This window comes from Anoplophora glabripennis, unplaced genomic scaffold (assembly GCF_000390285.2).
Source record: "Anoplophora glabripennis isolate ALB-LARVAE unplaced genomic scaffold, Agla_2.0 scaffold637, whole genome shotgun sequence".
NCBI lineage: Eukaryota > Metazoa > Arthropoda > Insecta > Coleoptera > Cerambycidae > Anoplophora > Anoplophora glabripennis.
This window is the reverse complement of record NW_019416847.1, coordinates 180,936-197,792: the sequence shown is the minus strand read 5'-3', so window position 1 is coordinate 197,792 and position 16,857 is coordinate 180,936. Positions and strand designations below refer to the sequence as shown.

The 16,857-nt window shown below is 32.7% G+C and overlaps 1 protein-coding gene across 1 annotated transcript; it reads left to right on the top strand.

Moving 5' to 3' along the window:
- Window positions 1–5,980: 5,980 nt before the first annotated feature.
- LOC108911565 (acidic mammalian chitinase) lies at window positions 5,981–15,473 on the top strand (the record flags this gene model as incomplete). The annotated part of the gene is made up of 7 exons (XM_018716540.1): window positions 5,981–6,167; window positions 6,227–6,327; window positions 6,476–6,735; window positions 7,814–7,901; window positions 11,834–12,019; window positions 12,117–12,239; window positions 15,281–15,473. Coding segments are annotated over 7 exons (1,077 nt in total), but the record flags the coding sequence as incomplete, so codon positions are not given.
- Between the last annotated feature and the right edge of the window lie 1,384 nt (window positions 15,474–16,857).

Genomic DNA, 16,857 nt, shown 5'->3' with positions numbered 1-16,857 from the left:
AATAATTATTTATAAATGATTTGTACTTATTAAATTATGATAGAATAAATTTGAAGTTAAATATAAATGTCATTTTATTTATAAATGTCAAAAAATTTCCAGTGTAATTTCATGCTCCTTACCCCAAGGAAGAGAAAAATTTCCGGAAATTTTCTTAGTTGCTAGAGTAACGCTACAAAATACAGGCCTTTAATTGGCTGAAAAATACTATTGTGAAATTTTCAGAAGAATAAACAAAAATTTGTGTATATATTTATCAAAGTGATTTGACAATTCTTATAAAATTAAATCTAAAATGCGTTACCTTCTTTGAAACTCCCCTTACCAAATTTTAAAATTATATTTTAATCGTGATCTCGGCAGTAACCAACATAACATTCGGGCTAGCCCGTGGCCGCTGAATTAAACAACGCCGTACCCCAACCATAACTTCCATGCTTATACGCACCTAGGACTAGCCAGTAATCGGAAACGTAAGTCGTTCACTAATTTAGAATATTTGCCCCAAGTCGGGCGAGCCCGCACATCGCACACCGCTCGCATATACCCATTGAGCACCCATCGAATGTTGTATCGACCACCTAAGTCTTTTCACCAGTGGATGGAAATATATATACGTGTATTTATTTGCTGTAATTTTGTTCTTTAAATGAATTTTTAAATATTAGAACAATTTTTCCCTGCAAAGATATTCCAGAAAACAAATTTTAGTAAACGAAATAATAAACCGGTTTATAATAATTTGTAAATCGCGTAAAAAAACAAATATCTATGGTGCTATGTTGAATGTTCTTTGATAATTATAATTATTAAAGTTATTTTAACTCGTTACTGAACTGAATTAAAAGTGATTGCTGATAAATTTTCAATATTTGAATAGATTCTAGTTTGTAAACATGGGAGTGATGTAAATTATTTTTGGGATGATCTCGGCAGCAACCAACATAACATTCGGGCCAGCCCGTGGCCGCTGAATTAAACAACGCCGTACGTTGCCTGCTTATACGCAGGGCTAGGACTAGAGAGTAATCGGAAACGTAAGTCGTTCACTAATTTAGAATATCTAGCTCAAGTCGGGCGAGCTCGGACACAGCTCGCAGCGGTTGGAAATATACGTATATTTATTTGCTGTAATTTTGTTCTTTAAATTAATTTTTAAATATAATATTAGAACAATTTTTCCCTGCAAAGGTATTCCAGAAAACAAATATTAGGAAACGAAGTAATAAACCGTTTTATAATAATTTGTAAATCGCGTTAAAAAATAAATATCTGATATGTTGAATGTTCTTTGACAATTATATTTATTAAGGTTATTTTGAAGCGTTACTGTTACTAAATTAAGAGCGATTGCTGAAAAATTTTCAATATTTCAATAGATTCGAGTTTATAAATATGGAAGTGATATGAATTATTTTTAGGACTTTTAAATTCGATACCTACATATTTATTTATTTTTTCAAATAATAAACTGTTAGATTAAAAAAAATAGCTTCTATTTAATATATTTTTTTAATTTCAATCAGATTTTTAATAAATTATCATTTGAATATATCTACATAATTACCTAAAATAACTCTACTCTCCGGGCAAGCCCTTCGACTTCACTCGTATAATCTTCGGGTACTTACGTGTAATCTGCGGTTTGATGTTAGTTTTATTTCATAGATTGGGAAGGTAGAGATTTGTTATTCCTTGTACTTCACGACTTGGTTGTTTGTTAAGTTCTAGGTTAGGGTTAGTATAGTGGTTTAGGTGTTTTTATTGTTTAATAGTTTGGAGTAAAGTAAAATGGCAAGCCGAAAATAGCGAATTGGTGAGTAGCAATGGTTATATTATTAATTTTTTATTAAATAAAAAATTTTGTATGTTAAGTTTCGATGATAAATTATTTATTTCAAAATTAAAACCTACGCCTGACATGAAAAATTTAATAAATAAAACCAATTGCGGAAGTAATAGATCATTTAGTAAAAATTGGTACAATAAATATGAGTGGTTAACAGGTAGTGAAACCAGAAACAAATTATATTGTTGGAATTGCTTACAGTTTAATGAAAACAGTAAAACTCCATGGAATTATCTACGATATTCAGATCTGAAACATATAAATGAATCTCTAAAAAAACACGAACGATCGGAGGAGCATACATATTCAACATTAAAATTTAAATTATTAGGAAAACAAAACATTCAAACTTTTCTTTATTCTGCATTTCGTGAGAATATTTTAAACCGTAATAAAGTCGTGGACGAAAATACTGACATTGTAAAGCGCCTATTTTAGTATAATTTATCGTTAGTAATTTGTTTAAAGAATTATATAATTTTTTATATGCCCTTCTATGCCTTAATCCTTGCCTTATCCCCTATCCCGGCAAGAAATCACTGTGATGACATTCTCGTTTGTTCTTGCTGAACTATTAGGTATACTTTTGGAATAACTAATATAATTTTCAGGTATATTTATATTAACTATCTTCATAATTCTTAAGTTTTTTACACTTTCAAAAGTAAATAGACTAACGTTGATTGCAATTATTATATATTAAGTTACATGAGAGAAAAAATATTTTGCCCACCCATCTCAAAAAGTCACGAGCCGCCACTGAGTTTCACCAAGATATCAAGAAAATGGAGCGTCGGTACCAAGAAAAGTGGGATGTTAATGTGATGGCAGATTTATGTTGGATGCTTAACACTTGAGCGGGTGCGCCCTATATTGTTTCGTTCAAATATGCTACCAATAGTAAATTATAATTTTAGAACAGCTTTAATATTTTTTAACAGTGACTTATAAGTAAATAGTATAAATAAAGTCTTAGGAAATTTTACATGTTTATTAAACGTATATTTTACATAAAAAGCAAGTACTGTAAAAATAAAAAGTTAGTTCTCTTTCAACCAAATTGATTTTACATCTATGATAATCGTAGTTTCATTGGTGTATTCACATATAAAATTGTCACACAATAGTGAGTGAATTTATTTTTCTGTCTTCCACATATAGTGCAACGTCTCCGCTTTTTTCTTAGTACATCACGTTTTTGTGTCTCTTCTATAGGTTTGTAACGCATTAAAATAATTTAATATCTAGAAATTCTAAATCTTTCCTCTAAGTGAGGTTTCATAAGTTGAAACGATATTTTTTTAAGAAAAATAAAATCTGGGTATTTATTGCTGCAACATTAAGCAGAGCATAAAATAATGCCAAAGGCCACCTTGTGGTGTTCCGCGAAACAGAATATCCACCACATAATTGGTCGACTGTATCGACTCCATCTTTGGTCATATTGTAGTCAAGAATTATCTCGGACTTTCCAGTTATGTCGTTCCATCATAGTGCGTAGTAGAAAGTAATACTACAGTCTTTGACTTTCGGAACGTGAAACACCTCACACACTTCTCCATTTAGTTTCAGAGTAACTTCTGAAGAAGAGAGCGATATGTCTCTCGAAACGTCAGGAGTTGTAAATCGACGACGTGGCAACCAGCCCGGAAATCATTCAACCACAGACGTCTCTGAATGCACGATATTTGTGGGGCAAAAATTCAAGAGGTATTTCTGATTTATTTTTTCACATAGTACCAATCATTGTTTTTTTTTGTTTCAAAAGTGAACATGCCAAAGAATAGCTGGTGTACCAACTGTACCTTTATACGCGCAATTAGTCTTTCCACTATATCAGAAGGAGAGTTATTCATTTTCTCAAACATAGTTTTTTTTTAGTTTCTTCTAATGTATTCTGTTGAAAAAGTATTAGAGACAAATTGCTATTATACGAAGCCCCCAAAAAAATGTTTCCCAATTTTGATTACTAACATACCAAAGGATAGCTGGTGTACCAACTGTACCTTTATACGCGCAATTAGTCTTTCCACTATATCAGAAAGAGAGGAGAAGGAGTTTGCCACAGTAATCTTCAAAAGCACTGGTGGTTAAACCGTATTTGGCTGGTTTATTCGGAATATACTGGATAATGCTGCATCTTCCTCTAAAAGTTTCCAGTTTTTCATCTATGGTTATGAACTGACTGTGTGAAATCGTTTGTAGCTCATGCAGGTCTTCAAAATGCGCAAACCAGTCCAGAGTTCTTTTACGTTAGTTCGACTTCCTTTTTAGTGAAATTAGAAACAATAATCCTAACGAAGCCATAATTTCTGACTTATTTGTAACTTTACTGTCTCTTTCTCTGCTATAATTAACCTCACTTTGCTTTTTTTTTTCAATATAAGATTTGTATAATGCACAATATCGTTTATAATGCTATCATCAATTAATTTGAAAAAAGTCTAATTCTTGGTAGAAACGTTTTTTGCAGATCTTTTCGGTACAGGAAATATTTGTGTAATATTATTTGTTTATCTTTTCTTGGAAGTTTGAGAATGATAACTCGTCTTTATCCACTTGGTTCTTTTGTTTCTAACCGTATAAAAGTTATTATCAATCTCGTTATGATTATTTTCGTATCGAAAACTGAGTCACTAGCAAAAGTAGCCATATCTTCCTCATTGTCTTCTAATTCTCTGAATCTGAATTATGATATTCTTTGGTTACAATCTCTTCGTCTTCTTTACTCCATTCTCCGTCATCCACGTCATTGTCTACGTCTATATCAGACATATCTTCTAAAATTTGTCAAAGCTCTTCGTTCGTAAGCCCCTTTGCCATAAAATGGAGTAAATAGAGTAAAATACAAGTTTTTGGAAGGCTATAATACAGAAACTGTCAAACGACATTTTTTTAGCGATATAAAATTAGTAGTTAACAAAAAAATATTATAATAAAGACAAAAAACAAAAAGAAATCTACTTACATAATTGGTCCAAGTAAATTTAGGCAACCGTAGACAAACACGTTAACGAAATTTAAATGAAACAAACCGAACTAACACTTTGTGGAACTAACACTTTGTGGTCAATATCTGAGAAGATACAGAGAGGCATAAAACAAATAACATACTTCGTCACGCGCCACCCCTCCTAAAGTAATATTGGTAGCACTATTATACCAGTGGCCCGTTCGGGGGTTAAAAACGAGCCAAAAACAGAGAAAAGAAAAAGAAATAATTCGTTGCATAGATCGTTTGAAGATAACAGAGTTCATTACAAAAGGAGAAAGGAGAATTGAATGGCTGTTCTATCTATTTCTGTAAAGGAACTTCCCAGACTTTAGAGTTATTTTGCATGTATAAAAATACGGGAAGGTAATAGAGTTATTCAGACTTCGGATTCAGCTTCCGCAAGTCAACATACATATAGATATGGTCCTGCAGTAACTTCCATTCTCTTTTTACAATTGTTCCAAATGTTATAACCCCCTAGAGCAGGATTTTCGGTATTTAAGTCGGTTTCGACGACTTAATAAAAATAGGAGGTGATATAGCAATTCTGACTTGGACTCGGATTCAGCGTGTCAAAATACATACATAGTTTTAGTCTTTGGAACATACAACTTTTCTTTTTTGTGTGACTGTGATCAACTAAGGATTTGCAGATAATGTTTTTAACTCTGGATGGAAATATGTTCTTTTTGGCCATATTTTCTGTTCATAGTGATTCTTTCTGTCTCTAGAATCCCATAGACATAACAAACTGGGATGAAAGATGAAGTTGGACTCTAAAATAGAATTTTCAAGATTTTCTGTATTTAAGGGTTCTTCGCGATTTAAAAACTGGTGGGTCATGGAGCAATTCTAGTATTGGACTCGGATTCAGCGCATCAAAATACATAAAGATATACAGGTCTAGTATCTGGAACATAACATTTTTCTTTTTTTTTGTTATAATTCTTTCTCCGTTTATAAGCCTTAAGCTACAATAATATTATTTTATTATTTTGAAAAGTGGGTGAGATATGACGAATAATCCTAAGTGGTTACTGGATATTGCGAGTGTAATTCAATGCTGATTAAAGTTGTAGTCCGCAGAGTAATTGTGTCCACAATCTCATTCTACATAAACATTAACATGATAATAATTTTCAGCCAAAGATGTAGAAATAGTCTGCTATTGGGGCAGTTGGTCTATCTATAGGGACGACATTGGTTTGTTCAACACGGAAAACATCGACCCCAACCTCTGCACTAATCTGATTTACACCTTCGTTGGACTGGGTTTGGACTCGAATATTGAGAGTTTGGATAGCTGGGCGGATATCGATAAAAGTATTCACATATTTTTTATGAAATATGCAGAAGAAATAATTTGGTATTAAAATTTTTAGAGGGTTTCTCGAACTTCACCGCTTTAAAGGAACAGAACTCTTGCCTGAAAACTACCCTAGCCATAGGTGGGTGGAATGAAGGGTCAATAAAATACTCTGTGGTAAGTTATTCATTTTCTCAAACATAGTTTTTTCTAGTTTCTTCTAATTTAATCTGTTGAAAAAATATTAGGGGCAAATTGCTATTATACGAAGCCCCCAATTTTGCTTACTAGTGTCTACATTTAGCTGCACTATATGATCTTTTAGATGGCATCGACTGAAGAAAGTCGAAAGTCGTTTGCTAATAGCGTGCTCAGGTTTCTGGTTTACTACGGCTTCGATGGACTAGATATGGACTGGGAATATCCAACAGCAAGAGGGGGAATAGCAGCAGATGCTGAAAATTATGTTGCTCTTTTGAAAGTGATTAAGGAAGCGATCTCACCTTGGGGCTTGACACTGACTACAGCTGTTCCAATTGATGACGCTTTGCTTGGTACTGCGTACGATGCGTCAGCAATGGCAGAGTAAGGCGTAGTTTATTTATTTATTTATTTTTCTTTTTAAAAACTTTATATGGATTTATTCAACAACATTTTTAGGGTCAGAAGGGTGTATATAATTATAAAATAAGTAAAATAATCCAAAATCTGTTCAAATCATAGCAGTAAGTATTTTTATTTATTTTTCACTATGTACATTTTGTAATTCAGCAAAGGCAATTATTTTAATATTAGTTTTCCTTTTACAATTAGTAAGACATATTTAATACATCATGCAAAAATATAAATTTTTTAAAACTAAAGATATCTAATTGTGTTCCTTTTTTAAACATATTAACTGTAAAAGTTGATAGAGAACTTGATTTCGAATAAAAAAAGTGCGAACAGAAGACGTGAATCGCTTTCTAATCGAGATAGAGCGTCGATTTAATTTATTTTAGCTTCTCTTTTGTGATAAGTAGCAACGAAACTAAAATGACCTACAAATCAATTTACTACAAGCGTCAGTGGTCACCCGACATTAATTTCCTCCATTGTTTTATCTGGGGTCATATGAAGCAGCATGAAATCCCCAGTAAATACAGGGGAACTAACACAACGCATTCAAACTGTTGGTGCATGCATTACGCCATTGGATTTAACAAATTCAAGAAGGTTACATAGATGCCAGTTACCTGTCTACTCGTAATTTAAACATCTGGTTTAATTTCTGCTTACTACTACATTTTTCTGTAGTTACTGTTTATTTTTAAATTCCTGATTTCAAATAAATAACACCATAATAAATTACATATTTACAGAAATAATGATAAATATAATTTCAGTTCAACTAAAATTTTTTGTCATCTTTGTGTTTAATAAAATGTTATTTGAACAGTTCCTTTTAAATTTACTAACATTTCCTGGTATTTATCAAGAAAATTTTCCTCGTATGTCTTGAATTATACAGCTTTTGGCAAAGCATAAGAAAATACAAAAATTTGTATGAGCTTATATTTATTTACGCAAATAACAGTTTCTATCTCAGTGGTTGTTCACTTGATCAGCAGAACCCTGTAAATACGCAATAAGATCTTATTTTCATCCGTGTCTTTTTTTCCAGAATCGTTGATTACGTTCACCTCATGGCTTACGATTATGTGCCATCCACTTCAAAAGTAACAGGATTATCGGCACCATTGTCTGCCATCGTAAGTAGAATGCAAATATAAATTCTAACGCCGCCCCCATTTTTAATTCTGACCAAAAAAGAGATAAACGTTGAATAATTCAAGAATCATGTTTGCAAAGTCAGTCTCGATTATGCTCCGCTGCGTTAATTCATGGAAATCTTATCTGAGGATTAGTGGTGAGAGCAACTCCAGTACTTGTTTTCCGAAAATCTTAATTGCAGATTGTTACTGTTCTGATTATTATTTTTCATAACAAGTGGATTTTTCCGCTTAGATAGCCTGTAAAGCAACAATATTGGACTTATTTACAATATATATGAGTAATCCAATCCGTAATCGCTACTAACATCAATCGCAATCAGATTATGTGGTAGTTTATACAAATGAACTATAAAAATTTAAAAGTAAAAAGTAAAAAGTTTCAAGTATTTACTAGAAATACTTTTTAATTTTCCTGTAAAGACCTCAAATTGTATGCATAACTTACAGTACATAATATTTCCTTAAATCCGTAACAACGCACTTGTTATATTTTGAGAGAGTTGGTCTCCTGCCTTAAAATATTAACATAAAATGGTTTATAAGAACGAACGAAAAGTTCGATCCTGTAAATTACTGACAAGTTTTGTTTGCATAATATGTTCCAATTACCAACTTCTTGATATTATAAATATATTCAAACTTTTCTAAGGCTTTTAACCAAATTTAAACGCCTATCGAAGTAAATTTTTTTGTAGGATTCGTGATTTATTGCTGAAATTTGTAAGGATCTGTATTAGAACTAATTATTTCCTTTATATATTTATGTAGTTGACGACCATAAAATAATAAACTTCCAATACATGTAAAATGTGGAGAACACTAGAGAACTTGTTGGCTAAAGACATTTAAAAAAAAATTCCACTTAACGCAATATTTTTCATGAATAAGATAGCTATATATTCAAATATATTTTTCTCCAACCGTCACAAAACTATGACATTTTTTGAATGTCAGAAGTCTGTAACGCAGAGATTTTCCTTACTGAGAAAAAAAAATGGTATCTTAGCAACAAACATGTATTCACTTTTAATCCTAGGACCTAAAGTCGACAATTTTAATCATTAGATTAAAAGTGTTAATCAAGTTCTCATTTATAAAAGTTTATTCAACAATATTTACAATAATTTTTATTTATCCACATTGATACACAGTTTGAACAAGTACCTATTAAAATTAAATAAAACACTTAAACTTCCACTACTTCTTGGAACAATTCTCAAAGCAGTCCAACACGTTTTCATTAATGGTTATATTATTTTCCGATGTTGTGAAATCAGAAATGACAACGTTGATTTATCATTACCACTATCAACTTTCAATATTCTTTTCGCGATATTTTCTTTATTCAAAAATGAGTATTCAATGTAGCCTTCCGCCACAGAGCTCGATATCATCCTCCGTGTCTTTTAAGACAAGTGAGGTCACACGCCGTCAACCAAAAGGGTAGCAGACGTTCTTCGTAATGCGTGTTAGAGATGGGCAATACGGATCTTTTTAATGATCCGCATGATGCCAAATGTATCAACATAAAGATCTGCATCAAAAGATCCACATCAGGGAATCGTATTCAGTGCGAATGTACAAGTACAGTTTGTATAGATGTCTGTACTTGTCGCTCATTCATTTCCGTTTCATATATTGTGTCTCGTATCACACTTTCTGTCCCGTATATTTTCTAATTAAATTCCAATATAAGAAAGAAATATCGCATTACTTGTTTCAGATTCTCTTTTTACAAAGTACAGCAGCAGTCAAAGCACAAATTGCTTTTATGTTTTATTTATTAATGATACCAGTGCAAGATTTGCAAATTTTTTGCAATCATCTATAAATTCATTTTTTAGCAGAACCATGAACTTCAGCAGAAACGAAGCAATAATATATTTGAACTCAAGTTGAGAAAGCATAAAATTATTTTCAAGTAAAATTAATTAATGTTTAAATTTATTTTCGGTGAAAGGATTCAACATTTAAATACGAAATACACATCACTCTGACAATTACTTTTTACATTATAAGTTTGTTTCAGACTCCACAATTTCATATAAATCATTTTAATATTTAGTTCCCTATGCACTAAACTGTTTCTAATGCATGGTATCTCATCGACCTGTATCCGACACGAGAATCATTTGAGACCGATTCATTCCCAAATCGCATTGATGCGATGATGCGAACATACGAAATTATTCTTATACCGTATACGTATGAACTGACTCCCAGTATGCGTGCGCCTCCCACTTATTCATTCCTGTATTGGATACGAGAATCAGTTGATACCGATTCACTTCACTTCAGTCTCAACTCACATTAATGCGGTGATGCGAAACATACGAAATTATTTTTGCATCGGGATCCGCATGAATCGATTCCCACTAGAGATCCGTGCGATTTATAGTATGATGCGGATTTTGCCCACCACTAATGCGTGTTCTTTTCAGATGTCCAGCTTCAAAAATTTTTCCACTTCTTGCGAGACGGTACTGATTTTATGAATACCGACCACCATTCGATGACACTTTCCACTAATGTATCTGAGAAATAGTCGACGTTCTACCAATCCGTGTGGACGTAAATTGTCTGCCAGTACACTAAAAGAACTCGGTGTCTTGGTTTTGGTACAAGGAATTTTTATAACATTATCAATTATTGTTAAATTGATTAATTCATCAGAACGGCATGCGCCTGCAACCCCAAATATTATGACGACCTATAGAGAAGTTTTTTAACAATTTAGTTTTTTTATTTTTAAAGCGTTTACCTTCATCATCAAATATAAATTATCAGGTGCACTAGTCGAAAAGCAATCAACTTGCTCCTTTGTAAATACTCACGATTTTTTCGGTACATATCCCTCATTTTGTCTCTTGAGAAAAGCATGTAATTTTGAATATTTGCTTATATATACGTTTGCTAAGTTTAAGAAATACACCATCAATACAACATAATGTTTTTTCTTTGCACCAATCTATAAAACGTTGGCAGACACGTTCATAAATTTCTCGAGATTTCTTTGGGAGATTTAAAAAAACTTCCTTCGCACACTTCAGTATCTCCTCAGCTACAGCTAAGATTTAGGTGTCTAAATCTTCATTAGTTTCCATTTTTACAGAGTTTTTGCCAAATGGACTTAACAATATGGCGACTAATGTTTGACAAAGTATCCATGACTATATCGATATGTCCTACTTACCTACTTTGTTTTATTATCCAAATTTGGTTTGAATAATTTCAAAGCACAAATTAATAATTAAAAAATAGCATGTGTTGCAAATAATAGGCATATAGTCTATTAAACTTTATTTAGTGATTATTCGCGTACTAGCTAATGCAAAATGTCTCCATATTAAATATATGTGTTGTACAGTATATTTAAAGATCTATGGATGTGTAGTCTTTATGGGGACACGTCTGTATCCTTAGCGGTTACGATTCTAACTAACTATTCTTAGTTCCACACAGGACAACAAGCACTAAGGTAACTGACCGCACTAATCCGTAGGTACATGGTTATTGATTCCTGGAATATTGCTGTAGGTTTAATCGAAGCATCCCAACAGCATGTTTTATTCGGATTAAAAGTATCTCTTTTGTCTCACCAAAATTGCATCCGCTCGGCTACCTTACGCTTCGCCTCACAAATACAAAATTTGCTCGCCACAAAAGTAACACTTTTAATCCTAATATAACAATATAGTATTCTACTAATGTAAACTGAGTGTATACTAATAAAATCAACTTTTGATATATTCAAAATTGTGTTGAAAGAGAAATTTATACTTTCATTTAGTACTTTTAATTATTAACTATATAGGCCATTACCTATTACTGATGATGATGCTGGTGGTCATGATATAGCCATGATATGGTACTACTTGTATTTCATTAGTAACACTTATCTTTTGCAGAAAAACACTGTTTCTAACTGGATAAATGCTGGGCTACCTGCAAAAAAAATGATTTTGGGAATACCATCTTATGGGCGAAATTACGTTTTAGAAAATGAAAATAAGCATGACATCGGAGACCCAGTTCTTAATGCTGGATTACCTGGAGATTACACTTCGGAGGATGGATTTTTAGCTTACTACGAGGTAATGTAATGAAATAATAGAACCTTCCGTCTATTAAGCTATCGTAAAGTATTAGCTAAGCTAACTAGCTCTAATCGAAAACCATTTTGATTTTTAGGTAATGCAAATCGTAAACGATCAATTCCTTTTTATGGAAAGTGTCGAAATAGACGGCACAAATTATGCTTATGGTAGCGGAGAGTGGATAACATATGAAACTGAGGCTACTGTACGAACAAAAGTAAGTCGTCAAACAGAATAAGGACACCTTCCCACGACGCGAAGTTCAGCGAGTATAGTCGGTTGTAAATCAGTTTGTCACGATGCTTGAAAATTCTTGTTAGCTATGAGGGAGCAAACCTTGATTTTTAAGCGAGTATACTTGCCAAATCTCGCGTGATGGAGATGCCTTAATATCAAAAGCGATCTTTATTATACAGGGTGTCACCTAACGAATGTTACATAGGTATTTCAAGGTTATAATCAGGAACCCAAATGGTGTCGATTTAACCAAATTTGCTTAAACGAAAAATGCTGCAAAAAAGCTACAGTGTTAAAGTTTCTTTTCCGATTTGAACAAAATTTGCAATTGCTTAGTTTCTTTTCATGAAGTATGTAGTGATTATGTTCCTATTAGGTTAAATCATACAGGGCGTTCATTTATCTCAACCTTTTGTGAATATTTTTCTGCAACATTTTTGTGTGTTTAAATTTTTACACGCAACTATCAGAAATAGGTAGAGAATTATATTCTACACAAAAATTGTATACCTATTAAAAGACATGATGCTCGATTACGAAGATATTACAGAAAATATTTATTAACACATACACCATATTTTTTGGAAATAACTACATATCCATAATAAACATAATCAATAACATAATAATGACAGTAATAAAAAGTCTACTAATTTATAATAAATGTTCTACGTGTTCTCCATTCTCGACACATTTCCTTAAACGTTTTATGAAACTATTGAGAATAGGAAACGAATTATACAGAGAGATCCAGAATGATTGATGGCGCCACTACTTACAAATATTTTGTGTGCCCCTCTCCAATTATTTTCGCTCTTCGTTGTTGGCAACATTGACAGTGATTTACTTCGTTAACTGGTGGGTTAAACGCAGTGGCAATAGGGTCACATATTCATTTCAATCACAAAAAGCAGAAACATTAATTTGAGGGGTTTATTAATTTGTTAAAGCAAAGGATTAAATAGAAATGATTTAGATATTGTTATTATTAACCTCAAAACTAATACAAGAATAGATTTATCTATCTTCTTTTTTTATGCCAACTTCAAAGTAAAAGCAATAATTTTTAAATGAATTTACGTTTACTTTCCTCATTTAGAAATGTGAATAAAAAATCGATTTAAAATTTCTTAAATTCTAACAAAAAGAATATGTTGTTACCTATTTAAAATAATAGTAGCTTTATTGGTTTAAAGTTAAAAAAGTGAATATGTATTTTTAATTTTGACCAAAATTCTGTTCCTATCAGTAACAATTATTTTTGTAATTAATTTGTTATAATTTTTAACTTATAATGACGGTTCAAAATGTCTGCCTTCGTTCTGTATACATACATAGATTTACTCGTCTTCTTAAACTGTTAAATACATTACGTAGTTCATTTTATGTAATATTAGCTAATTTATTTGTTATGACATCCTTTACACTCTCTAACATCCTCCGGTTTATCAAAGGTTAAAACCCATTTTCTTCCAGGTGACTTCCCTTTGCAAACAATGCAAGTATTTCCGAATCGTGTCACCAAACTCGGAACAGAGCTGCTGAACAGAAATAATATGCGGATTCATGATTTGGAAATTCTTCCTGGAATTGTAAAAATCATGTATGGATTGAATAATTGCATCCATTTTCATCTCGTTGACCACTTCAAAAGTAGGCCTCTACAATAAATGTATCGTCTTCTAACGAAAAGACCATTTTCTAACCTAAAACAGTTCAAGTACTTTATATCCAAGAAACCATCAGTGTTTGCTCCTTTATCACAAATCTAACAGTTAACATATGATTAGCGATGAAAAACACTGACTAATTACAAGATTAACGATAAATTGAAATAAAAACACAATCGGCGAACACAAATAAAAGCACGGACGTCTGATTTGACAGATCGTGAAGGCTGAAAATCTAAGAACACGGAAAGTCGGAAAATTTACTTCCATTTGATCACAATTACTATTTTGATAAAATGGAAGTAAATTTTAATATCTTTGGTAACATTTAGGTGTAACGTCAGCTTCAATCATTCTGGATCGCTCAGTCAGTGATTAGCTCGACCAATCCAACGGTTTGGAAATGTTTGATTTAAAGGTTCTTTTACCAAAGGGCTGTAATGAACAAGGGCACCATCGTGCATGAACCACATTTGACGTCTAGTATAAATGGATACTTCTTCGAGAGCCCCAGCAATTTTTTGTCAACCTTCAAGCTTGCAGATAGAGCGATAGGCCCCAAAATTACATTTCCTATAATCACGCACCAGATGTTAACTGAACATTTTTGTTGGAAGTGATGCTCTTTTATTGCGTGTAGATTTTCTTCGCTTCACACATCAGATTTTTTCCAATTAAAAATATCTCTACGGGTAAAGGCAATTCTCCCGAGAAAAATGTGATCTCTATTATGTAACTGGAGAAATCGTTCGCAAAATGTTAATATCAGCGGGCGGTCTGGTTCAAGCAAACTTTATACTGGGTGAAAATGGAAACATTGTAACTGCTGCGTGTGGAGTATAGTTGAAACGGTCTTGCGGCCAATTTCTGTACTGCTGACAAACGACGAATACTAATTTTGGGATTTTCTTCTACTCTTTTTAAAATTTATTCTTCGTCTTGTACCCTTTGAATGTACCTTCCATTTCGTGAATTAGACCAAAAGTTTCCAATGTTACAGAAGAATATTCTCAAAAAGTTATTCATGAAGATAAACTAAGCAACAACAAATTTTGCTCAAATCGGTTAACTGGGTTCTGAGTTAAGGAGAAAACAAGAAATAAAAAAGAAACTGTAACACCCTGTAACGTTTTTTTGCCACATTTTTTATTTAATCAAGTTTAGTTAAATCGGCACCATTTGGGTTTTAGAAGTTTTGAAGTATATAACATTAGTTAGGTGACATACTTTATTTTTATTACATATTAATAAAAATATGTACGGTTCCTATCTGAACATTGTTACTAACTATCCGAAGTGCGAGAGTAGATAAGAACGCATGTACTTTACATTTGGTGTTGTGAAATTTTAGGCGCAGTACGCTATTGATGAGGGTCTAGGAGGCATTATGATGTGGTCAGTGGACACAGATGATTTTCAAGGACTTTATGGAAAGAAATTTCCTTTGCTCAGTGCGATCAATGACGTTATAAAAAAAACATAAATTCAAATAAAATATGTAATGTAAAAATTATTTTTTAACCAATTAAAAATTGTAGAAAGTATTTACATACAAATTTTTTATTTATAACTTACTACCAGTGGCGGCTCGTAGGTTTGAATACAGGGAGGGCGCATTTTGAAAAGAGGACGTACATGATAAGAGCTGGGGGGGTAGTGGGGGGGGGCGGTAGCCCCCCGCTTAGCGCCGCAGGCGAAAATTTGTAAGGAATTTGAAGGTCATTGTGTTTTGCAAGTACCCCAAAATGAATACTGTCAGTGTGTACAGTAGGTACTTACATACAATGCGAGAAGTAAAATTCCAACATGTGGGGGCTGAAGTGGATAATTGATCAACCAACCCAGTTAGGATATAATTATGTAGATTACTGTATTAGTTCATTCTGTATAGTTTTTGAAGTTCCGTTAAAAACATAGGCATCACTAAGATATTTATCTAAAACGGGATCAATTTTTGCACTATAGTCTATCAGTTCTAAAAATACCCCTTTGTTTATCGAGTCACTTTTTTTATTATGTCCACGAAGAGGAAGGTTACATGTACCACATAATTTTAAGATATCTATAATTTTTTAAAGAAGCAATCGATTTTTTTTAACTGTTTCGTTATGACTGTTTATTTGTTCCGCATAAGCACTACTTAAACAAGAAGCAATATTTACTCTTCCTAAAAGTAAAAAACTCACCAACTTATTTTTGTGTTTAGGAGAATTTTCATCTTAATCTTGTCTTGTTAATGTTTCAAGTCAGAAACTGCAGATTTCGTCCAGTTTTCTTCGCCTCCTCCAAACAATAAACATACAAAACAAGAAAATCTATTTGTTTCATCACAACCACACAACATAAATGTTTTTATCAAATTTGCGAATAAAAGCCGGCCTACTTTTGCACTCTTTCTGCACCTGAACTAAATTCAACACTGGCGTTGGACGTCCGTTATTTTTCAATTCGACTTTTTCCTCTAAACTTAAATTACTAATAACAAGTTTCACAACCCTCATTTTAAACTTAAACTTATAAAATATAATGTCTTAAAAAGCGCCAAAGCAAAAACAAAACACGTATAACCACACTTCAGTGATACGGGTTACTGCCTCATGGAGTCCAAAACAAAGTGGGCGAGACTATCGTCGCCTATCCCTTCCACGTGCCAATTTATCCAATCATATGTAAAAATATGTTTGCACGATGGACTCAAGATTTCACAGTCCGCAATGGAGTGGAGATTGCGCGCGCGGTCAAACATAACTCTTTGGTACGATCGTAGATGGCAGATGGCATTAATCTGAGTTACGTTCACGGAGTACATGCACTTTATGCAACCAACCTAACATCCAAGAGATATTGAATGCATGCTATTTAGATTTCTTATTGATTTAAATAAATACATTATTTTAAGTTTATAGTTTGAAAATATCTGGGGGGGGG